General features: G+C 47.5%; 1 protein-coding gene across 5 annotated transcripts in view; it reads left to right on the top strand.

Moving 5' to 3' along the window:
- The window catches only part of LOC133140004 (regulator of G-protein signaling 3-like), a 128,664-nt gene that overhangs the window by 89,807 nt on the left and 12,931 nt on the right, over positions 1 to 25,926 (top strand). For all 5 annotated transcript variants that reach the window (XM_061259503.1, XM_061259504.1, XM_061259505.1 and 2 more), the window contains 2 exons: positions 4,207 to 4,938; positions 20,237 to 20,307. In XM_061259503.1, the coding sequence (XP_061115487.1) occupies positions 4,207 to 4,938; positions 20,237 to 20,307 (803 nt within the window). The remainder of the gene's footprint in view (positions 1 to 4,206; positions 4,939 to 20,236; positions 20,308 to 25,926) is intronic.

Genomic DNA, 25,926 nt, shown 5'->3' with positions numbered 1-25,926 from the left:
GTCATTATCTTGCTGCAGAATGAATTTGTTCCCAATCAAATGTCGAGAGGGTATTGCATGATATTTTAGGATTTGTTTGTATTTATCAGCATTCGTGATGCCTTCAATCAAAATCAAATCACTACCTCCAGATGTTGTTATAAAACTCCAGACTTGCACTGATCCTCCACCATGCTTGACTGGTGGTTCATGGAGTCTTTCATTGCTTCTTCACCATACATTCTACCTTTTCTTACTTCCAAAATCTAAAATAAAACCTTACTCTAGGTTTCTAGTGCAGATTTTCTTATCTTTTGTTTATTTCCTTTTCTCAGGCTACAAATAACTTTAGACCCATAGCGGTCTTCTCACAGTGGAATGATTGACAGAAACATCTGTGAATTTCTTCAGCTCTGAAGCAAGTATGGCGCTTCGTAATTTACAGCTTACAGGTTCTGTGAATTTCTGTTAAATGTATGTTTCCTGTTTTATAGTCTGACACAAAAACATTTTGCACGGAATTGAAGAAGAAATTGCTCAGTACTGTTTGTATACTCATTTGTAAATTCCATGATAATGGGACATTCAGCTTCACACCGGAGCGGAGGGAATCCAGCGCAGCTGCTGGTTTCTTCACTGTGGTTTACTGAATGAGCAAACGGCACATCGGGCCTTGTCAAGGGAGCCGGTCGCAGTGGCATCAATTACGCTGCTGGGTGCTGCACCCTGTGGGAGGGAGGGAGGGAGGGGGACACCGCACCCCCGTTTCCGGAAGTGGGATCTCCCGCATTCACGCTGAAGCCTCTGCAGGCTGCGCCATGAGTCAGACAGTAGGGAGGGCCTGTTCCAGCAGCCTCCCCGGGCGTGGGAGATGTGATTAGAGCCATCTGAGAATATCACCTTTTGGGGGAAGAAGAGTAATTCCGTGCCTTCTTCCCTGCTGAAAAAAAAAAAAAAAAAAAAAAAAAAGGCGAGAGCCATGCCTTATCTCGCTCTCCACTCATTTTGTTCACTCCGGGGGTCACAGAGGCAGGAGAGCTGCAGGAGGGGAGGATCTGTTCGGCACCAGACACTCCTGCCGCGCCGCAGTTCTGATTCCGGCAGGTTCCACCTACAGTATTCCCAACGCAATCTTTTTTTCTTTTCTTTTTTTTTTCCCCCCATTGCAGTCTCAGGATGACATCATATGTTATTTGGCTTAGCAGAGACTCTTATCCTGAGCAGCTTACACAGTATACAAATTCCTGTGAATGTCGCAGCACCACTGTGTAACATTAGACGCGTGGAACACGTTGGTGGTGGTTCAGGTGCATTCCCCCCCCCCCCCCCCCCCCCCCTTTCCCAAAGGGAGAGCTTTGAGGTTTTGGAAGAACCGGTATAAATTGATTGATTATCTTCTATAAAATCAGCCGGTTGTATACATATCAGGCCTTGAAAAGTATTTGACTCCAAAACCATTATTTATTTGACCCCGGTCTCATGTCAGATGTACAATGCCTTGAATTTGGTTTTGGAAGTGAAAACCCCAGTTCTTGAATCATTAATCATTATATTACATAGAACAGAACATCCGTTCTGCCTTTTAGCTGTTGCTGTTATCCAGAGTGACTTTCACAGCTCACATTTTTATAATTTATACATTTATACAGCTGGATTATTTCACTGAAGCAAATCAAGTTTGGTAGCTTACTTGGCACCCCACCCGGGAACTGAACACAGAGCGCATTGAACGTGCAAGCCCAAATCCCTTAAGTTATGCTGCACTGCCACACACTGAACTAGAAAGAGCTTGTTGGGTTATACCTGCAAAAGCAGCATTTTCCTAAGTGGGCTGGGCTAGCATTGTGTTGAAACTGGCAGAAATCAATTGTAGTGTGTACCCTTTGTGTGCTAGCTGTCCGTAAGAGCAGAAGCAGCATTGTGTTTTCCGGTGATTGTTTCACGTGGGCCCCACAGGGACCGTAATTATCCTCTCAACTTCAATCACGCTGATTATTTCCTGTGTGTCGCCATCTTACTGACTTAACTTCATTGTCATTGCAAACATATTTGTCAGCATGACTCCTTTCCCTAGTTGACAGGGAGACTGATACTTGTCCTTGTATTTGTATGAAAATAGCTTGCATGTGTATTTGTGTGTGTGTGTGTCCCCGTGTATGTGTGCATACGCGTGTGCGTGTGTGTGTCCGTGTATGTGTGCATATGTGTGTGTGCGTGTGTGTGTGTGTGTGTGTGTGTCCGTATGCGTGTGCATATGCATGTGCGTGTGCGTGTATGTGTGCATATGCGTGTGTGTGGTATTTGAGGGAGATTCACCTTTATCCTCTCAGCACAGTGTGCTGTCCTCTTGCCATTAGGGCCCTGGCAGATGTGAATGTAATAACGGAGCGGGCAGAGACCAGGAAGGCCCTCCACTGCCCTGCTACGCCTTCTTTTTATGTGATATGAGTTAGAACAGAGCTGTGATACTGCTGTCTCTCTGTCTGAGAGCGCCAATCTCCAACTCTGGTCCGCTCTGTCTGAGAGTGCCAATCTCCAACTCTGGCCCGCTCTGTCTTAGAGCACGAGTCTCCAACCCTGGCCTTGTGGCCTTGTGGTTATTTTTGGTTCCCACTCCTCAGGAGAAATAACGCATAAATGCTTCCTGGCCCTCAGTCTGTGCTCCTCCTGAGTGGAGAATCAGGTTTACAACTGGCTGCCAAAGATTCAGAATTTTATTGTCTGCTTTTGCAGGTTCTTTGGATTAGCTGGATGGCATTAAAGAGTAGCTTTTGATTTCAATATTCTATGCTTTTTTTTGCTTGGAAATTGGCCAGTGCACTTCATTATAATGACATAAAAGTGTATTAAAAAGGTCAGTGAAATGATCATTCTGTAGCAGTAGCCTGACCAACTATTTGTCTCTGAATTAAGAAACAAGAATCATTTAAAATATATGCAATAAAAATGACTTTGTGAAATAGCTCTTTGTCCTTTGGTCAGGGCAAAGGCATGGTGGGGGAGGCGCTCTGGCGCTGCGGAGAGCCAGTGTCGTATCAGCGCGTGTGATGGGATGGAAAAAGAGAAGGGTGGACAGTGGCTCCGTCCACCCTGTTCGTAAGAGCTGCCCCCTGACGCCGCCGCGTTTCCGGAACACAAATGTTTTTCCTCCTCCTTTTTCCACACCGCGGAACGTTCTGGAGATGGCGTCGGAAAACGGCGAGGTGACAGGAAAGCGGAGCGTGTGCGCTGACAGGAAGCGGGAGCTGCCCTCCGCGCTGTTTGCCTAGGGGGGGGGAAGGCCGGCTGCATCAATATTGTGGCGTTCAGGATGCTGCCGGCCGCAGAGGCAGCGGTAAAAGGCTGTTATTGCTGCGGTTGGTTCTTCCCCCGGGGAGGGGGTTTTGTAGTCCTTGAGTGCTTTCTGTGTTCAGTGGCTCCGCAGGCAGGTTACCGCGACTCGGGGGGGGGGGGGCCAGGGACGGCACAATGCAGGCGCGCATCAGCCGGCGTACACGGGCAGCGTGGCGTAAACGTGCGTCTGGATGGGTGAGATGGCCGTGAACAATAGCGACCGTTGGAGCTAACGTTGCGCTGCATCTGAGCCACTGTCCTGAACCAGGGTCTCAGTGTTCAGTCCCTCTCATACGCTGGCGTCGTGTGCGCTGACGCACGCCGCAGAATCCCGCCGGGCTTCGTAGCGTCCCCCAGGGAGGGAGTGTCCCGTTCTGAGCCTCTTTCCTCGACGCCTTACGCAGGAAGGACCGTCCTGTTTTGATGGGCCGCCAGCGGTCGAACAGGCACCCCTCTGTCTGCCAGACGACCGCTCTTATCTCCGGAGCGAGAAGTGGGTGGGCCAGCGGTGCGGTGGGCAGCGCTGATCAGCCGGCGCGCTGTGGATTTAGCAGCAGTGAGACCGAACGGTTTGTCAGGTCGCGAGGAGATATAGGCGAGAACAAATCGCTCGCGATTCCCGCCAATCGGGCCCGAATGACGTTGGGGTGACATTGGCTCAGGAGGTGAGAGTGGTCATCTGCCGGTCGAAGGGTTCTGGCGGTTTGATCCCCCGCCGATCCCCCTCCGTGTGTCAAAGTATCCCTGAGCAAGACACCTAACACCCAATTGCTCCCGACGAGCTGGTTGGTGCCTTGCATGGTAGCTGAGGTGTGTGTGTGTGAATGGGTGAATGAGCAGTCCCTTTACCGTTCCGCTGACGATCGTCTCTCTCCTTCCTCTCCTCATCTGCAGATGCTGGAACCCAAGGCTCAGGGGCCGAGGGAGGCGGGGCCGCAGGTCTCGGGATGCCCCGGGGCGGGGCAGGAGGAGGACGACCCCTTCCCCAGCAGCCCTTCTGAAGCCCCGGCCGCGGCCACCCCTGACCCACCGCCCCTGGACGAGGAGGCGCGGCCCCCAGCGACGGACATCGAGAGGGCCCCTCCCCCGCTGGCGCCGTCCGACGAGGGTGAGGACCGCGGCAAGACCGCGGGCGGAGAGAGAGAGGAGGAGGAGGAGGAGGGGCGCTCCAACATGGCCGCCCTGCCGTCCTCGTCCTCCTCCTTCGTCATCCCCGAGCTGCGCCTGGACCGCTCCTTCAGCACGGAGGACGGCCTCTCCTCGCAGGCCACCGACGAGGAGGTGGAGGTGGAGGAGGAAGAGGAGGAGGAGGAGGAAGAGGAGGAGGACAGCGACGAGCAGTGCCTGGAGGGCGGCGGCGGGCGGGCGGAGGCCACGCCCTGCGAGAGGCACGGGGGCGGCCTGAGTGTGCAGAACTCCCTGCGCCGGAGAACGCACAGCGAGGGCAGCCTGCTCCAGGAGCCCCGGCCTGCCTGCTTCACCTCCGACAACGCCATCAACTGCCTGGACCCCGACACGCCCCACACGGGCGGCTGGACGCTGCCCTCCCCCAAGACCCTCAAGAAGGAGCTCACCAAGAACGGGGGCTCCATGCACCAGATCTGCATGCTGTTCTCCGGGAGGAAGGTCAGTTTCCAACGCCTGTCTTCATTTGCTTCTGTTATTGTTTCTTACTTCCTGCCATTTCTATTTTCCATTGAATCTTCTGCAACTAATGCTTCGGTTCTTCTGAAACCTCATTTATTGTCTTTAGTGTATGTGGGTTGAATTAGTTTACAAATGGATCCTGATGGAAATGTATGTGTGGTCTGGGTTGTGCGGTAATGTTGTCCTGACATGAGTTTGACCTCTAAGATGTAATCACAAAGGCCACAACAGTAAAAATATATTAAAAATACACTGTAGCAGAGTACACACACACACACACACACACACACTCACACACATATTTTTGAACAAACTCAAACACATACCGTATATGCACCGGCTTGTTTTCACACAGAGATTGACTGACACCTAGTGGCGATTGAAGGAACATCCCGGGATAATGGGTATATAATTAATCCTCTTCAGTCAAAGTCAATCGCAGTGTCAGCACAATACAGCCAGTAACAACAGAGAAGCTGGTCTTGCCTTTCTTGTTTGACATCTCTGGAGGGTTCAAGGCGTCATCCCCTCGGTTTTTGAGATTAGCGCCTCCCCATTCCTAGTTCTGTGTGAGATTAGTACTCCCCACATCCTCCAGTTTTGTGAGGTAAGTGCATTCACACTCCAAACTCTATGTGGGATTAGTACATTGACACTGTCATAGTTATGTGAGATTAGTGTGTTCATACTCCATGTTCAAATTTGTATTGTTCTATTCACATTGAGTACTTCCACTAGAGGGCACTGCTGAATTTGATTCAGTTACCTTGGGCTAAACCAACAGCCAAAACCGGGCTTAGTTTTTGACCCTCACTTCCTCGTCTTGTTGAGATGTTGCTCATTAGTGCAAGTGTGGTTTGCTCCAGTGTAGATGTTTCAGCCACCTGTCTCACTGTTAGCAACTAGGTAAATATAAGTCTGTTTTTTCCAGGAGAAAATATAGACGCAAATAGACGTTTTGTGTTTCTGTGTTGTTTGCGAGCCCATGGAAAGTAAACGGGTGATGTCACAGGCACTTGCTCCATACTTTTCCTACAGTCTCTGGACTAAACCTGTGGTCTATCACAAGACCATTTTAGTGCTTTTCTCTAGCAGGTTGTGCTTGTGTGGTCATGCATGCTTGGCACCCACATTCAGTTCAGTAGTTCTCTGACTTTTAAGTCCTCTTGACGCTGTATCTGCGCCCGGATTTCTTCAGCATGACCCCCACCTGTGCTTTAGACTGAGCTGCTGTGCTCCGTATATGGCAGTAATCCCGGGGGGGTGGGGGAGGACTGTGTTTCTGTCCCGGGTTCCAGGGTTTGGCTTATCCTTAGCAAGCTAAGCTACATGTTAGCATCATTACCACTGTCCGATGCAGCTGTGTGTCTGTGTCTGTGTCTGTGTTTGTGTGTGTGTGTGTGTGTGTGTGTGTGTGTGTGTGTTCACACCTACCAGGATGTGTGTGTGGGCGTATGTCCCTGTGTGTGTGTGTGTGTGTGTGTGTGTGTGTGTGTGTGTGTGTGTGTGTGTGTGTGTGTGTGTATGTGTATGTGTGTGTGTGTGTGTGTGTGTGTGTGTGTGTGTGTGTGTGAGTGTGTCCACGCCTACCAGCATGTGTGTGTGGGCTGTGTGTGTGTGTATTTCTATGCGTGTTATCCAGAGTGCCTGTTTAGGACAGGCATGAACAGGCTTCAGAAAGCTGCAGCATTTTTAAAGTTCTAAATGAAAGAGGATTTGGACTGAATGTTAATTCCTCTGCTTTCTGCTGGCGCTTGTGCATTTTACACCGAGCGCTGAAATGCAGCCAAAATTGGGGCAGTGCTTATGAACCGCTGCAACCAGGAACAACAGCAAAGTGGCAGACACTGCAGTAAGAGGTGCGAATGGCTGTTGCTCTTTATAGCAGCAGTGGCTCCTAACAGAAACCCTGCAGTGTGCTATTTTCAGTCCAGTCCTTCTTTTCCACACAAATCTGTCCTTTACTTCACTTATTGATCCGTTTCTTAACTTCTTGAGCGCATTACCCGTTTAGTGTAGAATCGGCCTGATTTTGTTTTTGTGGACTTGCTACCGGCAAATTGCTTTGACCTTTAAAACCCGGCTTTGTGCGTTGAAGGCTCACTCTGTGTTGACTGCGTGCTGTTTGGAGCACGGGGGAGGGGTGTGGGGGGGGTAGAAGGTTTCCTCGCTTGGGGGGTGCAGTGGATGAGGCTTCAGCCGAAACGGCGCCCTGACGCATCACGGTGAAACGTCGTGCCAGTTGGAGGAGTGCCACGTGCGTGCAGTTGGGGTGTCGGAACTGGACCTGCAGCCCAAACATCGCCGGTTTGGATCCAGGTCCGGTGCCGTCCACGCCCTTTGGCACGACACGGCGGGAAAGCAGAACGGAATGTGTGTGCTGCTCGCAGGCCGTGTAAGAGGAGCGTGGATAATTAATATGATCCTCCTCCTATAGCCCGCAAACACAGGTTCATTTCATTATTATCACTTGTAAGAGCTTAGATTAATCCTGGCTGTACCTCCATTACCTCCCCCCCCCCCCCCACACTCCAATTTAAAGCCTGCTCCAATTGGCCTGCTTTAGCTCATGTTCATGTGTGTCGACCAGCAATAAATAATCCCAAAGCTGTTAATCAGCATGAAAATGGCAGGGAGCAGGGGAAGGGGAGGGAGTTTGACCTTCACACAGAGCACGGTGTAAAGTAAACGCTGTGTTTAGTAATAGGAAAAGAGAGTCTAGGCTGTATAAAACAGGCATTCTTTATACCCCCCCCCGTGCTTTCAGTTTAATGACCAACACCATGTATGGTGCTGTGGTCACAGCTGGCTGATGCTGTACCCCCTGGAGTAAAACCTACCGCTGGTTAAATCTGGTTTAAGGATATAACATTCAATAAGTGATTAGTGATTGGCCTAGTTCGGGGCTATTGATACCGTTCTTTCAGCCAATCGGAACAGTCAGAGACTGTCAGTGGCAGCTAATCAATTAAATGATCGTTTTCCACACGGAACAGAGAGGGAGGGGGGTGAAAGAGAGTGAATGAGCAGAAGAAGAAAGTAAGTAAGACAGGAGTGTTGGAAAGAAAGCCTGGTACAGGTATTGCAATTGAAAGGATTGAACTTAACCTCTGACCTCTCACCCCTCCCTCCCCACTCCAAGGACAATAGCAGAGAAGCGGATGTGTGTGTTATTTTAGCTCCACGTGAGTGAGGTGATGTGCCTCACTAGCGGGGGTAGAGGTCGGGGTCAAACGCACGCGTCTCCTGCTGGGAGGCCGGTGGGCCTGTTGGAGAGAGCTGGCCCTGAAGCCCTGAGCCTGAGAAGCCTGCCCACCCCTGTCTGCAATCTCCTTTCCTCACCCAGTGGTCAGCATCAGCTGCTGGTGTGAGTGGAGGAGGCCGGGGGACGGTTGGCTACATGTTTGCCCTCAACGGCGCCTTGGGGGGGGCAGACGGTCGTGTCAAAAAGGTGATCTTGCAGTGTAATCTCGCTGTTCGCTAATTTTTTAAAAGAGAGCAGCCTTGTATACTGGAACGGCAGCTCTGAATCCCAGCAGATTTGGTGTTGTGGTCATTGTCCTTGCTACAGGAGACCAGGGTTCAAGGCTCACCTGTTACTTTTTTACCCCCTCTGTTATTCGCTCACTTAAAAAAAAAAAAAAAAACTATATCAAATAATATTTTTCTACTCAGTCCAGGAAGTTAAGCTGACTTAACTGATATAGGTCCCACTCATTTTTGACGGTAGAAAGGAGTTCACTTCAGTAGTGGGTGGGTGGGGAGGCCGTTGAAGGATGAGAGAGGGGAATACGCGGGAAAGAGTCCTTTACTTCCTCCGGACTGAGAAGACTCCCTAAATCTGAGAGCCCCTCGTATGGTGGCAGGCTGCCCATCCCTATTGAGAGCAGAGGGAGTGGATGTCACTGAGGCCTAGTTCATCTGCGTTCTATTGTTATTCTAATGTAACTGTATATTGTATATTGTTATTTTTAGATACTGTGTAACTGTATGCTTCTGAATAAAGCAAATGTGAACTTGCGCCTATTAGTTGGTAGGGGGATGGGCATTATTGGAAAGTGCTCTTTCTCTCTCACCATTGCAATTTGGTAAATGGTAAATGGACTGCATTTATATAGCGCTTTTATCCTAAATTCTTTACAATTGATGCCTCTCATTCACCCATTCACACACACACACACACACACACACACACACACACACACACACACACACACACACACACGCCCGCTCGCACACCTATGGCGATAGGCTGCCATGCAAGGCACCAACCAGCTCGCCAGGAGCATTTGGGGGTTAGGTGCCTTACTCAGGGACACTTCGACACACCCAGGGCAGGTGATGGAAACGGCAACCCTCCGATTGCCAGATGACTGCTCTTACCTCCTGGGATAATATTGCCACAATTTATTGTGATAATCTACTGCCAGAGGTCCATTCTTGTGTTTGTGGGTGAGTTGGCCAGTTGGATGAATGTTTCAGAACTGGAGAATTTCAAAGTGCTGTCAGGCAGGGTCAAGTGCCAATTTTATAACTGATCATAAATTACTATTTGTGTTGCTGGCTCAACACTTCATTATTAACAGTGAATGGATACAAGGCATTTAAAGCACTTGCAAGTTACTCACAGCAGTTTGAGGCTTCCCAGGTTTCACAAGGAGCCAGCTGGTATACACCTGTTCGTGGGTTCAGTTAAGGGCACAAGCCTGCTTACAACGAAGGCTGAGATGGCCCAAAGAGCATGATACTGAGATTCCTGTTGCAATCCCAGTCTGTGTGAAAAGCATTGCAGTGTAACTCAGTAAAAAAAAATATTATGTTGAATATTTTAGGGATTGAAGGGCTTAAATTCTGTTGAAGTTCCCTCACCGTTGGCCTGGTGTTGGGTGCCTACAATAACCATTTTTTAGTTGAGCGTTTTGGGTCACAGAAATGGCTCATTGTATCTCTGTAAATATACCAGCCAGCTGTAATGGGAGTTGGTAAAGTGGAGACGTGACACTGCGTGCGTGTTGGCATTCGCAGTGTATCTCCAGCCTTAAGCAGATCACTGAAACAATGCTGCTTGTGTTCTCGGTCCTGTACTGCACCCCAAATGGCTCCTCACGAATAACACGTTTTATGAGACTAATGGACAGTCCTAAATGTAAGAACCACCAATCTGCACCTTATCCTGACACAACATAATATCTAGAAAGAGGCCCATTATGCAAAGTGCGTACATCCAGCCATTATATAATAAAAAGTTAATGTTAACAGTTATTACAGCTGTAAATCTGTATTGCGTTTTTCAGTAGTTCAAATAAAATTTAATTTGTATAGCGCAGTATGCAACATTTGTCGCAAGATGCTTTACACTAAGCCCCCAAAAGAGCAAGCCTAGTGCGACAACCCTTGGTTGACCATGGAATCACAACTAAAATAGATAAGGAATGAAAAAGAAAAGTAAAATACGGGCCAGAGTCATAAATGGACAAGTTTTGCGAGTTGTCATGCCAAGCTATAGAACTCTATACTAATCTGCCATACCCCTTATGTCAAGCTACAGAATCTTTATAAATGTACAGGTGTGTATCCGGATGAACTCAGTGCTATGTTTGTGTGCAGAAGTTCAAGCCTGACACTCTGACAGCCAGATATCCAGTCGCTGATTAAATTAAAATCTTATTTACAATATGTTGTAGGACTATATGCCAGCTATAAAAGAATGTGAGGTGTTATTGGCTGGGTTGAGTGTGCAACTTCTGTTTTATAGCACTGTGTGGACTGCATTAGGAATTTCTATTCCTTACACACTGCACTCTAAAGTGATATGAATATTGCTAACTGAATGTCGCACCGGGCGCTTATCGTGATGCTAATCTTCCTGGCGAACCGCCTGCTGCCGTAGGTTTTGCTGGAAGACTGCGACTGCAAGACTGTCTTAGCTCTTAGCATCGCTGTCCTCTCTGCTCATCTCACAATGCTTTCCATTTATGCTTCTTCAGCATGGTTCAGGAAGGTTGCGTTAGTCCTCCATGTTGATTAGAATGCACCAGAATGGTATTGGTTCAGGAAGGTTGTGTTAGTCCTCCATGTTGATTAGAATGCACCAGAATGGTATAGCTTCAGGAAGGTTGTGTTAGTCCTCCATGTTGATTAGAATGCACCAGAATGGTATAGCTTCAGGAAGGTTGCGTTAGTCCTCCATGTTGATTAGAATGCAGCAGAATTGTATTGGTTCAAGAAGGTTGTGTTAGTCCTCCATGTTGATTAGAATGCACCAGAATGGTATTGGTTCAGGAAGGTTGTGTTAGTCCTCCAAGTTGATTAGAATGCAGCGGAATGGTCTTGGTCAGACCTGTATGCTGAAGATGTTGTTTTTGCTTGCTAGGGGGGAAAAAAGGAAAACGGAAAGCCTGTGCATCTGCCATTTCTTGTTCTTGTATGAGGGAATTGTCTTTCTTTTTTAAGTAAAGGCATATTTTACTTTGAGAGAATGAAAGAGAATGTGAATGTGTGAATAAGCAAATGAGAGAATGAGTGAATGAGAGCATGAATGAGAGAATGAGTGAATGAGAGAGAGAATGAGTGAATGAGAGAGAGAATGAGTGAATGAGAGAGAATGAGAGAACGAAGAATGACAGAGAGAGAGCTTCAGTCTGTGACCTGGGCGATAATGGATTTTTGCTCCTGGCACACTCCTAAGCATGGAAACTGATTATAGGTGAATTCAGCCCTGGCCTCCCTTGCCTGCTGTTATCGTGCCACATCCCCAACACCTTCCTGAGCGCCCCCAGCCTCTCTCATCCCCGGCCTGCAGGTCAGTCCACTCTCTGGGGAGAGACGTACGCACAGGAGGACGTCAGCCACAAAGGCGGAGTGCTTTTTTTATCCTGCGGACCGACTCCTGAAAAGCTTCCGTCTGCCTCGGTCGCCCCCGTCAGACAGCATGACACTAAATTAATCCGGATCCATGCTCTGTACGCTAAAATCGGTCTGATGCGCTTGTGCAATGCTGTCCATTAGGAGAGGTATTTTTAGTAGCTTGTTTGTCTCCCCTGGGCCTGAAGGGGAGGGAATGAGGTACACTGAGAGTACAGTGCAGCGAGGATAATCACAATGATCATAATTAAAAATGCAGACGCCAGATGGACACCTGAGCATAATTCACCTTACCTCAATCACCTAAATTTTTTTCCCCCTTTTCCTTCTGCGATTGAAAAGCTCCCTCCAAAATGAGGGCCGTCTTTCAGAAGAGAATTACGACAGCGACATTTGCACGCCCCGCCCGGTTGTTTGGAGTAGTGTGGCGCACAACCTGGCCTAAAAATAACCCAGGAGTCGAAGTGCAGGCGTATGTGATATGTACGCGCATGTGATATGCAGGCGCATGTGATATGCAGGCGCATGTGATATGTACGCGCATGTGATATGCAGCAGGTGCGATATTTCGTGACATTTGCCGAAAGCAGCCCTGGAAACGGTGGGGGCTCATGAGGCGAGTTTTCAGGTCGATATGAAATGTATTTACACACAAAACATGAAGACACAAAATGGTTTTGAGCGTTTCATGGGGGGGGGGGGGGGAAGGGTGTCGAGGCTTTTCTGAAGAATGATGACCGGACGTGGGCAGAAACACACATACGTTGCATTACAGTCACTTGGCACACACTTCTCCAGAGTGATATAGAACGTTTTGGAGAGATTGGTTTTGAGCATTTGAAGGGGGATATGGGAAAGGTGTCAGGAAGCTTCTCTTTTGCTTAGCGTTGATGGGACTGGCATCACGTTTCTGCCTTCCTACGTTTCACATTTAAAACTGTATGTGCTGTCATGCTGGAGTTACCGTCTTCATTATTTTTATGGTGAAGAGTTATCATCATTTAAAGCCTTGTTTTGTTAGCATGCCTCTCAAAGCTTACAGTATTCTGAATACTTACGTCTTGGGTCACGTAGATACCTTTTAAAAAGCGATTCATCATCGTATCATTTCATTACAGTTTACACACCAGCCTGTTTACTGAAGTAAGCCCTACGGATGGGTATACACTTTGGGTTACAACCCCGCCCTTTTCTGCCATCCATACCGTCACAGTGGATCTGTCCCTGAACTTACTGGTCACACATTCTACCCTAATGCAGTCAGCCCTAATGGCACAGTCCCCAACCACATGACCGAAAGGGCAGATATTTCATCCCTCATCCCCTCGCCCCCTCTCCCCTGCTGTCCGACAGCAATGCCAGACACACACCCTGACCTTTGGCTCGTAACACTGTGCCAAGATGTCTGTCCAGGACAGAGAGTAATGACACGGTGTGGGAGGGTGACTTTATTAGCCGTGTGGTGTGTCAGTTCACTATTGCCGTGTAAACTTACCGTAGTACCATGTCCTTGTCGGCAGTCTTACCTGTGCGTGGTGTCAGCCGTGCCCTTAATCCAGGCGATTGAGCGGGTGCACCATTTCTCGGTCGCTGAAGCTTGTGCGTACGTGATCTTAGCTGAATAGTTGATCTTAGGATGCCACGAAGCAGGGTGTGGGAAACAGACAGGGGTCGAGTGTGTGAATGCGTGTGGACGTGTGAGTGTGTGCTTGTGTGCGCGTGGATGCGTGCGCGCGCGCGCGTGTGTGTGTGTGTGTGTGTGTGTGTGTAAGCACGCGCCCGTGTGTGTGTGCCCATGTGTGTGGGTGTGTAAGCATGTGTGCACGTGTGTGCGCGCGTGCGCGTGTGTGTGTGCGCGTGTGTAAGCGCGTGCGTGTGTGTGTGTAAGCGTGTGCGTGCGCGTGTGCGTGCGTGCGTGTGTATATCTAGACAGGGCTGGGCGTGACTAACAGAGCCGTCTCCTCAGGCTGTCCGCTCGGCCCTTGACTGGAGCCTCTTTATTTGTCTAACCTCCCCGTCCCCCCACAATCCTCAGGCTAATGTGCTTTTAATGGTCCCGCAGCAGCCCAAGCTATTTCAGCGCGCAGATAATCCTGTCCCTGGAGGCCTGGGGTGCTGCGGGTTTCCCTTTTCACCTTATGACCTGCGTGCGTTTCCCTCCTACCGAACACACCCTCATGGATGACTGTTCTTAGTTTGGCCTGCTGCATTGATAGGATGTCTTTGTTGTTACAGGGATATTAGCACACAGAAAGAGACGCTCTTGAGAGGTTGAGAATCTGTGCTTGCGTTAGACGCACTTCGGCCTTCACTAAACACATAAATGCTTTAAAAAGACGAAGCCTGGTCGCGTTTGCTTTGGGCGGCCTCATCAAAACTATACAACTCCATACAGTAAGGAATGCATAGCACCTAAATTATTATGTCCATGACCAAAAATAGGCAATGCTATGTATGGTATTTGGTATGTCACGTCAATATCCCTATTTGCATCAGTGGTAAGCCGTTACACCTGTTTGTGGTTATTGGCATACTGTACAATGTATAATTGTAGTCTGGGTGTTTCATAGCTTGCAATGCAAGGGAGGCTGTTGTTGGAGTCCATGTTTCTCAATTACATAGGTACTGCATGCTAAAATTGGTTCCCGGCATTGAAGCAGCCAGTGTTTAGGTTTTCACTGTCTTGCAAAACATTTAAAAATTGGATAATGAGATAAAAGACAAGGCAAACTTAAAGGGTATTTTTACAGTACTTGACAGCAAACTATATGGAATATTTACTGTATAAACAGGAGCATCTGTAAACTAGCTAGCTACCATCCCAAATTGCACTGCAGTGAGACACTGACAAACTGCTTTCCTGTTACCAGGGTGATGTATTTTTGCTACCCGGTTATTTTTGGAGACTGGTGCTGAATCGCTTTTTTGTTTTCGCTCCAGGATATTACTAGACTCTCAGGGAAGGCAGGGTCCAATGGAATTCACAGCATTAATGAAGGTTCATGTTGTGCTAATAAAGACACTATGCATTACTTATAGTTTTATAGATTGCATGCTGGATGATGTGTAGATAGTGTTACCAATAACCGTTTGTTAACAGAAATGTTGGTACCATGGTAGTTTGGGTAGTTTGCTTGTACGTTTGGCTTGTAGACAGGAGTGAGGTTTGTTTGTGTCCGTTACAAACCGTCAACTAGGAGCAATATACTGATCGAGGAAGAGCAGTTGAAAAAAGCATGGGAAATAAACAATGCTTGACTTTTCTCCAGAAGCATCCACTGTCTTCTGCCTTCTCTTGCCATGGAGACCACAGTGTCCACAACAAACAGTCACCGCAGCAAGACGCCCATGACGTCCGCCCGCCGGGGAGGAATGGGACCACCGGCGTTCCCCGGAGGGCGAAAACCGCGAAACCCGTGCAGGACGGCGGCGTTTGTTTCTCTCCCTCCGGTTCTCATGGTACCTGTTGCCATAGAGCCGGCGCTGGCACCCTGCCAGGAGAGTTTGTTCTTAACAACAATCTTGTCGCCCCAGCCGAGTCTCGCCATCAGGCTACCTCGCGGCTTTGCACGTTTATTAATTACGAACGCGCTCCGCGGGCAGGAGGAGGAGGAGGAGGAGGAGGAGGAGGAGGAGTAGGAGGAGTAGGAGGAGGAGGCAGCGGCCCTCTATCGCCGTCGTTACGTGCTTGCCTTACCATGTCCCTTCATTGGGGAGAGAGTTGCAGCTCTGTAATGGGGTGGGGTGGGGATGGCGATGGGGATGGGGAGGGTAGAACATTCTTCCTTGTGAGTGTTGCAAAGGGAATTGGAGGCCCTTTCTGATTAATACATCTGTGCAGAACTGGCCGTATTGTTTCTGATGGGGCATAAAGCCAGTGCTTGTTTTGGACGGCAGTCCAAAGGTTTTGAGCTCTTCCTCGTGAGCTGCGGAGGCTGGCCGGGAGCGGAGGGAGCCGTGCATGCTGGGAAGCCGTGCCGCTGGCCTGACACCGTGACGGGCAGCACCGGGCGGAGGAAGCCGGGCTGTTTACATCGAGCGTTTCCGCATTGTTCACAGTCTCTCCCCCTCAAAGGAAGTCCAGACCGAGCAGGAGGTGAGCTCACTCCTGCAGGGGCGCGATAACAGCAGGAAGGCCTTCTCACGAGGAGATTAAAACCCACACGTACAAAAATAATATTTTTTGCCTTGTCATTACTGCGCGCTTTCCGCTTGCCTTTTTCCACTGTGTTTTGCCTGTACTGTCACGGTTTTGGCTGCAGCCTCCCTGCTTTTGCCTGGCCCGTGTTTGTCAGTGCCTAGCTGCGCATGTTTCATGCACACGTATGCGCTTCCACTTCTAATGGGCTACAGCTCTCAGATTTAATGCTGCAGTCCATTAGGAAAGGTCACATGTAATAAAGATCACTTCAAGCTATAAATGCAGACTGTGGCACGTGTGCATGGAGTCACGATCTTCGCTCGGCAACTGTTTGCGTGCGTGCTTGCATGGTGTGTATGTTTAGTTTCCTTCTTCAAGACTTCAAATCCATAACGTATGCATTTTATTTACATTGAAATTATTTAATATCTATTTGTCTTCCAAAATGTGTCAGCAGGCTGTCTTGCTGGCTAACTGCTTTGATCTTCAGGCTCATAATTACATTTATTGGTGACCTTATTTAATTTTCCTTTGATTTTTGTGTTTTTCTTTCCCCATTCTCATTGGCCTACATACTCGGATATAATGTGGGCTTGTGTGCTTGGAAACCCTTCAAATAATTTAGAAACACTTTTTCAAATACAAATATTCAAAAGTTTCGACATGTGTCCGTGTGCATACGTGCCCTGCCTGTATGTGCGTGTGCCTGCAGATCGCACCGGCAGCTATGAAACTGAACCAGGAGCATCACAGTAGAAACCTTGCAGGTTTCTGCATGCTTCCTACAATGGCTGGTTTGGTGCTGAAGTTGGTATGTGCCCTGCAGTCTTTAATTGACTGATTATGTTGGGGTGAGTCAGAGGTTAGCTCAAGGTTAGCTCTCTGCCAAGGCTTTGGTCAGCGCCACAGGCTATGTTTTCTGGCACCTAGCTTTCAGCAGCAAGTGATTTACTAGCTCACGCGCTCTCTCTGGCTCTCTCGCAGTTTCACTCTTTAATAGTGGTGTGATGTTTGTTGGATTTTTTTTTGTTAAATTAATTCAAATTATCTCATGATTTAGTAGGTCTCTCTCATCCAAGTGCTGCAATGTTGGTTGGTAGCAGGAATTTGTTGGCGTTTTTTTTATTTTTCTGATTGAAATGATCTTGAGATTTACTAGCTCGCTCTCATATTCTAATTTGCTGTGTTGGCTGGTGGCAGCAATTTATTTTCTTTTTCGTTTTTCAATTTTGTGTCAAGGGATTTGATCTGGAAGGTGCCAAGTGCATTATCAGAAGTGCATCCATCTGAATGAATTTGGAGGCTTACATAATGCCCCCTGTGGACCTCTTGTCATTATATTTGTGCTGTTCACAGAGAGAGTGATCGCTGATGTTACTGGAGAGCCTGCTCATGTTCGCAAACACACACCGGCACGCTACCTAGAACAAAATATGGAAGTTCACCAACTGCGTTCAAAGGACTTTCTCAGATCTTTTTCTTTCAGTTTTTAATTCTGAAATATGTCAGGGAGTTCAATAAAGCTGCTAAATATACATATTAAAGTACATGAACAAACTGAGCCATATCTAAAATTAAATAAGTTTTGTTCATGGGTCTGCACATACTGCCAAGTGCACAAAGTTGAGTCCAGTGCAGCCCCCTTACGAACCCATCCCCCAGGCCCCCCAGAACAGGCAGTTCCCATGTTCTGTCCAATAATAAGATTTAACAAGCCTCTCCGCTCGCAGACGGACTGCGTCCCAGGTCACGTGACGTTCGCCATCCGGACTTGTGAATGGTGCAGTGGATGTTTTTGCGGTCCCTGTGGGAACCCTCTCCTCTTTGGCAGGGAGTCCCGCTCCAGTACCCTGGGTCCTCTGCCCCCCTGCCTGGTCTGCAGCGTCCAATCAGCTGTTAGAGGAACGCACAGGGTTCAAAAGTCACCGTTGCACTCAAAAACATTTTGTGCTGTTCAGTTTGAGATGTTTGTCAGAACCAGCTGTGTTTGTGAGTACATTGCAGTGTTTCATCAACAAAAAAAACATAACTGATCCTGAACATCATTATTTCTGAAATGACAGACCAAAGAATTAATATTTATAGTTTACTGCATTTTTTAGATAGTAGATTTAAAACATTTTAACCATTACATTACATTACTGGTTATTTGGCAGATGCTCTTATCCAGAGCGATGTACAGTTGATTAGACTAAGCAGGAGACAATCCTCCCCTGGAGCAATGCAGGGCTAAGGGCCTTGCTCAAGGGCCCAACGGCTGTGCGGATCTTATTGTGGCTACACTGGGATTAGAACCACCGATCTTGCGTGTCCCAGTCATGTACCTTAACCACTACGCTACAGGCCACCCTTTTGGTTCAATTAAAAAAAAAAACGGTTGTTGATTGAATCACGTGCTATGTCATCCCTCCCTTTCATACCAAAGTCGAGCAGTGTCTATGGCAGGTAATTCCCAGGTCCTGAGCAGGGCCTCAGTGCCAGGATATAGGTAGAAGTTGCCTATGGACCTGGCTGTTGCCTCAGATGTCCTATAGCAGAAGAGTCTTGGTTACTAATGTCCCAGTCACCTCGATGCTCCGCCGCAGACTCGTCGTCCTGGAGCCAGGAGACACTTGAAGCAAACGCCTGGCCAGTACAGCCGCACTATACGCCGCTACCACATTACATTATTGCCATTTTGGCAGACGCTCTTATCCAGAGCAACTTACAGTTAATTAGACTAAGCAGGAGACAATCCTCCCCTTGCTCAACGGCTCAACGGTTGTGTGGATCTTATTGTGGCTACACCGGGGATCAAACCACCAACCTTGTGGGTCCCAGTCAAGTATCACTATGCTACAGGCCGCCCATTAGGAGCAGGATTAATGCTTTTTGGCTACAAGCAGTACAAAGGGTTTCCGTTCAACAAAAGGCGGGTCTGGACCAAGACCGTTGTGTTTCTCCTAGGGAAGGCGGGGAACCTGTGTTATGACTACCAATTGTTTGTAAACCTGGATGGAGTACAGCTGGAGCCTTTCACACCATTTTAGGGGCCCTTGTTGAGAGGTTGGACAGACATCGATGGCGTAGGGATGCAATAGGGATATCTTACAGCCGGGCGGGATGGCTGAGGGATGAGTCATTGCTCCACCACCCGGCAGTTCAGGCTGAAATACCATTGTCGCCTAACTTGAAGCAGAGCGTGGTGAGAGATGAGCTCATCAGATTGTACCACCTGAGAGGCCGAGAGGCATGGATGCTAGTCCTTCAGCAGTGTGATAAGTGATTAATCTGATGTCCATAAAACCACAAAGGTACTCGCACTCCAAAAAGGAAAAATGCAAAAACCTAAAGAGGTCAAATGCAATACGTCAATAGTGGGTGAAGACAATAAGGTGCCAAAAAGAATGAGGATGAGGGAAGGCACGGCGGAATGGTAAATCTCCTCTGGATGCACCTGAGACGGTTTTATTTTGAGAACACTTTGGTGAGACTACAGTGCATACAGAGCAGCTGTCTGTTAGCGCAGCCAAACCCCCTTCCACTAGTATGGGAGAGTGAGGAGAGGCATCTCCAAAACAAAAAGGTAACAAAAAGAAAAGTGCGACAGACAGACGAACCTCAGCACTCACACACATTGACTTCGATGACGTCATACCTACGCACACATCAGCCTGAGTGATACCGTGGCACAGAACCACATCTGCATTTTGTTTCATCGAGTGATGGATTTAAGGCATCTCTCTTGGCTTGATGACCTTAGTTACAGTAAATCATGGGTTGAAGTGGTTGTGGCTAGAGTTCTCCATTTCAGTTTTCATCAGGGAGCCCAAGTACAGGATTCCCATAAAGAAGCAGATTAATTTGGTAAATTTTTGTCTAGGCAATCAAACCTTTTGGAATTTAAAATAATAAGATGTTGTGTAAATCCTGAGGCCATGTTAAGGGGCTTTTGTGGCTGCCTGCAGGAATGTTGAGCGTGCTTATTACAGTACAAATGAATGAATGACATACTCATAAACTTGGTCGGTGGGGAAGAGTTTTGTGTGAGATGGACCATGCAGGGCAGATTATTAGAAAATTGTAGATTTTATCTGATGAAGGTAATATTTTCTGCAATGGCTCGTGTGTGATCAGTCTTGTGAAGAGGAAGTGATGAACTAATTATTTATTTTAAAAAATGACAAATAAAGTGTTTGTTTTTTCAAGTCTCTCTCTCTTACACTCTTAAGCTCTCAAAGTGTGAAAGTGGTGACTGGTGGGATAACAGTGCGTCTCTCTCCTCTCCCCCAGCTGAGCGGTGGGTCAGAGTGCAGCTGTGAGGTGGGGCCCGATGGCTCTAAGAAGAGAAACCCAAAGAGCCTGTAAGTACACAAGTGCATCCTGCATCCTGTTTCCTGTTTCCTGTCTTCCCTTCATTACCGGTGTGACACTTGGGCCTGCCATTCGCACGGCCCTCGTGGTGTCACCCGTAGCCGTGCTAGTGCTTAACATTCATCTGCTCACACCGTGTGTGACTGCCATCGCTGCCCAGGCCACACTGTGCCAACTTCATCAAAGTATTATTATTATTATTATTATTAATATTATTATTAATATTATTCGTATATTTTCTGAGGGAATAATATGCCATGATAGTTCACAATGTCTATACTGAAATATCAATCATAATCACTATTACTTAATATAGCAATTTATTTAACCAAGTGGGTACTTTATTTCATGAAATGTATATTTGCTCTTTTTTATTGTCACACTAATGCAGAAATCTAGGGTCCATAATACTTTTGTACAGAACTGCATATGCTGTGCATCTGTACTTACTGCATTAATGCAAGCTTTTGTTGAACGACAGCAGTGATTCCGAATGAATCTTCTAGTATAAACTCCCCCCCCCCCCCCCAAAAAAAAACAAAAAACATGGCAGTATTTCTTACATGACCACCATGTGAAATACTCCCACAGTCTTTGCATTCATACTTTTATCTGAAATGAGACTCTGCTGTGGAGAAATGGCCAGGTTTGGAGTGAAAGCAGTGCGGTGTCTCTCCGTGAGGCAGCCCGGATAAGAGCTGCAGCGTTGGGGGGCAGATGGGCTAGCCCAGCTGCAGCAGACCTGGAAGGCTCGCACATGCTAATGTAACTGCCGAGGCTTACAGACGGTGCCACAGCCATCGCTTTTTTGCAAGGACTTTGTCTCGGTCTGTTTCTTTTTCAAAGCCTCTATTGTTTTGTAATGTAGAGAAAATCTGTTTCCTCTTGTTAGTGGGCAGAGTAAAGTATGCAGTATTTTTTTGCTAGGACAAAGAAACCAGACTGTGGCCAGGTTTTTTTTTTTTTTGTTTTTTTTTTTACAGGAAAATAGGAGCATTAATTGTTTGATCTAATTAGTTTTTTTCTGAAAGATACGTCTCTGGCCTGTACTGTACGTCGGTTGGACAGCAGGGGCTGGGGAGGGAAGGTTCCGGTTGTTTTGATACCATTTATTCCCCCCAGGTTGGAAAGGTTAAAAGGAAGCGACCAATCAGAGTCTCTATTGTCTTATGAGCTCAACGGACATCGATACACTCGAGGTTCTGAGTGTGGGGATGGGGGGGGGAATGGATCCAATCCCCTCAGGAAACAGCCTACTCGATGGGGCTATACAGTACCTCTTAAGATACCCTTCCTAGCGCATAAACACTCCTTATGGGTTGAGTTGTGTGGGTGATGGATGGAGGGGAGGGGGAAATCAGTCTTCCTTTTTTTTTTTTCAAATTGTTTTTCTTGGTAGGCTGCAATCTCTTTGGTCTGAAACCCGAGAAGGTTTATTGGGGCCCTGTGGTCTGGGCTCTCTGTCGCTCATGTTGAGCTTGGAGTCCTTGGATCTGGTTCCCATGTTATTTACGGTCGTTCCTCATCCCCATCCCCCGGGCCTCCTCATACTGGCACTGCTGCCCATTCCGCGGCCTCAAATGTTCTGCAGACAGTATATACAAGCGCTTGGTACAAGCAATAGGAATTCAAATTCAAACTCCCCGTAACATTATTTCTTTAATGGGCAGAAACTCTTCAATGGAGGAAAGTGTTCACTACTGGAGAGGAAGGAATCAATTCAGTGTCACAATGCAGATTACTTTTGAGCAGGTTTAAGAGATGAGTGTTTCTGGTGGTCACCCTCTGTTGAAGACCACCAAAATTTTCATCAAGGCTTTGTGTCTTGATGGCAGACAGCGTAGCTTTTTTTGTCTGAAATTAGAATTAATAATAAAAAAAAAACTATGTGTAATGACTAGATATATGAATTATTATGGAATTATATCCTTTGCATCAAATTTGTGGCCATCTGATCGAACCAAGTGCCCCATCTTAACAAGCGTTTCCTCAAAGCCCTTCTGACTCCCAGTCTGGGAGAACAGTTTCAGTGTGATGTGACCGTGTTGTTCTGAGATTTCTAAGCTCTGAATATCCCCTAGTGTGTTCCTGTAATAGAAGAGGGCTGGGTGACCTACATTAACAGAAAGTGGTGTGAGATTACTTTCACAGAACTCAAACAGGAACGAGGGAGAGAGAAAATGGAGGAGGAATTAACTGATTAATAATGTCTGTGTGAGCGCATGTATGCGTGCCTGTGTGTGTGTGCACGCCTGCACTCTCGAGAGTGAGTGTGCATGTGTGGGTGTGGGATGATGGGGTATCTCTTTGACATGGTCAGCAGCGGTAAGGGTTATGGTTGGGGGGGGGGGGGGGGCTTACAGTGCTGTGGGTCAATAAGGAGGCAGGGAGGGGGACAGACACTGTGTGGAGTTCAAACAGCTGCCCTCCATTTCCTCCCTGCCCTCACGCGACCTTGGAATGATAACATAACATTCCATTACATTACATGTCATTTGGCTGACGCTTTTTCCCAAAGCGACTAACAGTTGATTAGACTAAGCGGGAGACAATCCTCCGGCTGTGCGGATCTTATCGTGGCTACACCGGGGATCGAACCACCGACGTTGCGGGTCCCAGTCATGGACCTTAACCACTGGAGAGATGGAGTTACCAAGAGAGACAGCCCATATGTAAAGACTGAGAGGGAGGGAGGGAGGGAGAGAGAGGGAGTGAGAGAGGGAGTGAGAGAGGGAGTGAGAGAGGGAGTGAGAGAGGGAGTGAGAGAGGGAGGGAGAGAGGGAGAGAGAGAATCCGCAAGAGGCTTCCGTTGCTGCATGAAGAATTTATTTCTCAATGTTCCATCTGGTCAGCCATCGGTCTTCCAAACCGGCTGCCGAGCAGTTGTGACCCTTTCCCTAATTCCGGCGAGGCACTGGAGAGATGAGGAACGAGTGAGGGAGTGCAGAATCGAGGGAACAAGTCTCCCAGGCTGCCGAGTTCAGGGCACACTGTTCCTCGCTAAAGCCTGGATGAAAGGCGACGGCGTTCGTGCCAAGGCCTGACTATGGGAAGCCCAGGGGACCAGCGCTGCCTCCTCCCACAGCAGCCGCCTGAGAGAGCGACTGACCCCAGATCAGATGGCCAGTATGAGAGAGGCTCACTTAAATGACCCCAGGGCTGAACCTGGGTCAGGTGCAATCAGCCAGGTCTTGCCCAGCGAACACTGGGCACATGCTCAGACATCAGCCGTGTTCTCATGAGATGGAGAGACAAGACTGAACATCGTTGCTACGTCCCACACCTCTGTTTGAGGTTTTTGGGTCAGAAAGGAAGAATAATGCAAAATTGGTGGGACATTTCTAATGAAAAGGTGAAAAAAGTGGCCGTGTGTGTTTGCGGGGGTGGGCGTCTTTTGCGTGAACGCTGCGTGCTGATTGTGAAACTCTCAGTACCTGTGTGGAGGTCCTGTCACAAGACGAAGGCAGTGGCCCGGACACAATGGCCGCCCTACATCTGCTGACAGACAATGCAGGCCCAAGGGTCCGCTTCCTGTTTCTGCCTCCAATTTCGTACTGGGTTCCCATGTGGGACTGCCCCCGCCGCTGTTCCCAGCTGCACACGGAACCTCCATGGGAAAACCCACAGCCTCAGATGGGGATGTCATTTCAAGTGGTATTTTGGAATGTCGTTAAAAAAAACAGAAACTCGTCTGAGAATACCACTGAAGTTTGCTGTTGGAAGATTTTTGAGAGCGAGAGGGCAGGGGTGGAGGTAGTGACTGTGTGTGGGGTTTTTTTTTTGTTTGTTTTTTTTCATAAAGATATTTTTCCATTGCCTGTGTTCGGGAATTCACACTTGACACCTGTACAGTATGCACAAACGGAGAACTAACCTGAGTATGTGATATTTATTTTGCAGAATTACCTAAACTGTTGAAATATGGGAGGTATCCTTTTGGTGATGATGCCAGTACTGTAGTATGTGTTTTGTTTTTTTCTTTAATCTACAAACGAAACAAAACTTGACTTGGGTTTTTTTATTGTATTGTACGTAAGGCATGTGCTCTCTGAACTATGAACCACCAACTCCACAGTCAGTGAAACCACACCAACCTTGTGCAGTGGCATTTTACAGCCTTCAAAAGCAGAACGTCCAGGCTACATCAACAGCATCACTAGCCCACAAGTGGAAATGAAACTGTTATGTAAGCTACGCTTGATGGAAGTATACACATCCGCGCTGGTGTAGAAACTGAACTGATACAGGTAGCCTGTAGCTAAATTTGCAACCCAAAGTCCATTTTGCATTTGTATTTCTGCCTTTTAGCGTACATTATTATCCAGAATTACTTGTTCAGCTTACTTTCTTTGTAGAAATATATTGGATATTTATGAAAGCATTCCAGTTTGGGTTCCTTGTTCAAGGATACAATGGCAGTGCTTGACCTAGGAATCAAACATACAACCAGGCCTGGGTCAGATGTGTCATTGTTTTGGATTCAAATACTTTTCTATGCTCGATTGATCTTGCTTGGTGCAACTGAACCAACCAAGAGGACCAGAAGGTGGGGTTTCCACTTTTTGAGAGTATTTCGTGTTTCAGTACTCCAGACAAGCTCAGTGAAGTGTAGAAAAAAAGTATTTGAATCCAAAACGATTATGTATTTCACATTTAAGTCTGCATACACACTCAAGCCCGGTGCCCTAATGTTTGCTTCCGTAATGCTATGCTACACTGCTGCCCCTGATAAAGAGGAGAACAGAAATGGATCTGTTGCTGCAGAATAAAAGTACATTGCGCACAGTCCTCAAAGTCCTCTCGGTTCAGTTTGTCATTACAATGCTGTAGCAGTTGAGGTTCTGTCGGTTCTCAGAACGGAGCGGAGCGGAGCTCCTTGGGTTTAGTAAAGGTCAGTTCAATGAGCCTCCCTGGGTTTCCCGAGCTGCCCGGCCCCTATCCCGGCACTCTCAGGCTAAATTTACTCATTTATCAGAGGAACCAGAGCACCCCGAATACGACAGCCGGTCTGCGTTCTGAGGGAACAATATTTTGACAGGCAGTTTTCCCTTTTCATTTCTCAAAAAGATAAAGCCGCCTTTTCCATCCTTCAATTTCCCCTCCGACAGCATTATCTCTGCCCAGTTTTATTGTTTCTTGGCTCAACAACAACAACAAAAACCTACACATAACTTATCAGTCATTTTGTGAAAAAGCGTGTTTGGTCATTATTCTAGTGGGAAATGATTGTCCTGTCTTAAGGATACTGTGCTGTACTTACTGGTTGTTTCTGTTGCAGTATGAGATTGGAGTAGAGGGTGGGAGAGGAAAATGGGGTCACAGTGTATTACAATGGTTTGAGAAGTGAGATCATTTCTAAACCGCTGGCAAGTGTTTTTAGACAGTCTTTAGAAACTGGAGAAATACCACATGACTGGAAACAAGGTAATATAATACCGATATATAAGACAGGGGACCACACTTGCTCCAGAAAACGTCAGGCCTGTCAGTCCAACTCAGCATCACGTGTTAAATACTTGAATCTATCATTAGAGACAAACTGGAATTGTTTCTTGAAAACAATATCATTCAAAGGGACAGCCAACATGGTTTTCGCAAGGGTACCGTAG

Source organism: Conger conger, chromosome 11 (assembly GCF_963514075.1).
Source record: "Conger conger chromosome 11, fConCon1.1, whole genome shotgun sequence".
Taxonomy (NCBI): domain Eukaryota; kingdom Metazoa; phylum Chordata; class Actinopteri; order Anguilliformes; family Congridae; genus Conger; species Conger conger.
This window is presented reverse-complemented; position numbering and strand designations above follow the sequence as displayed.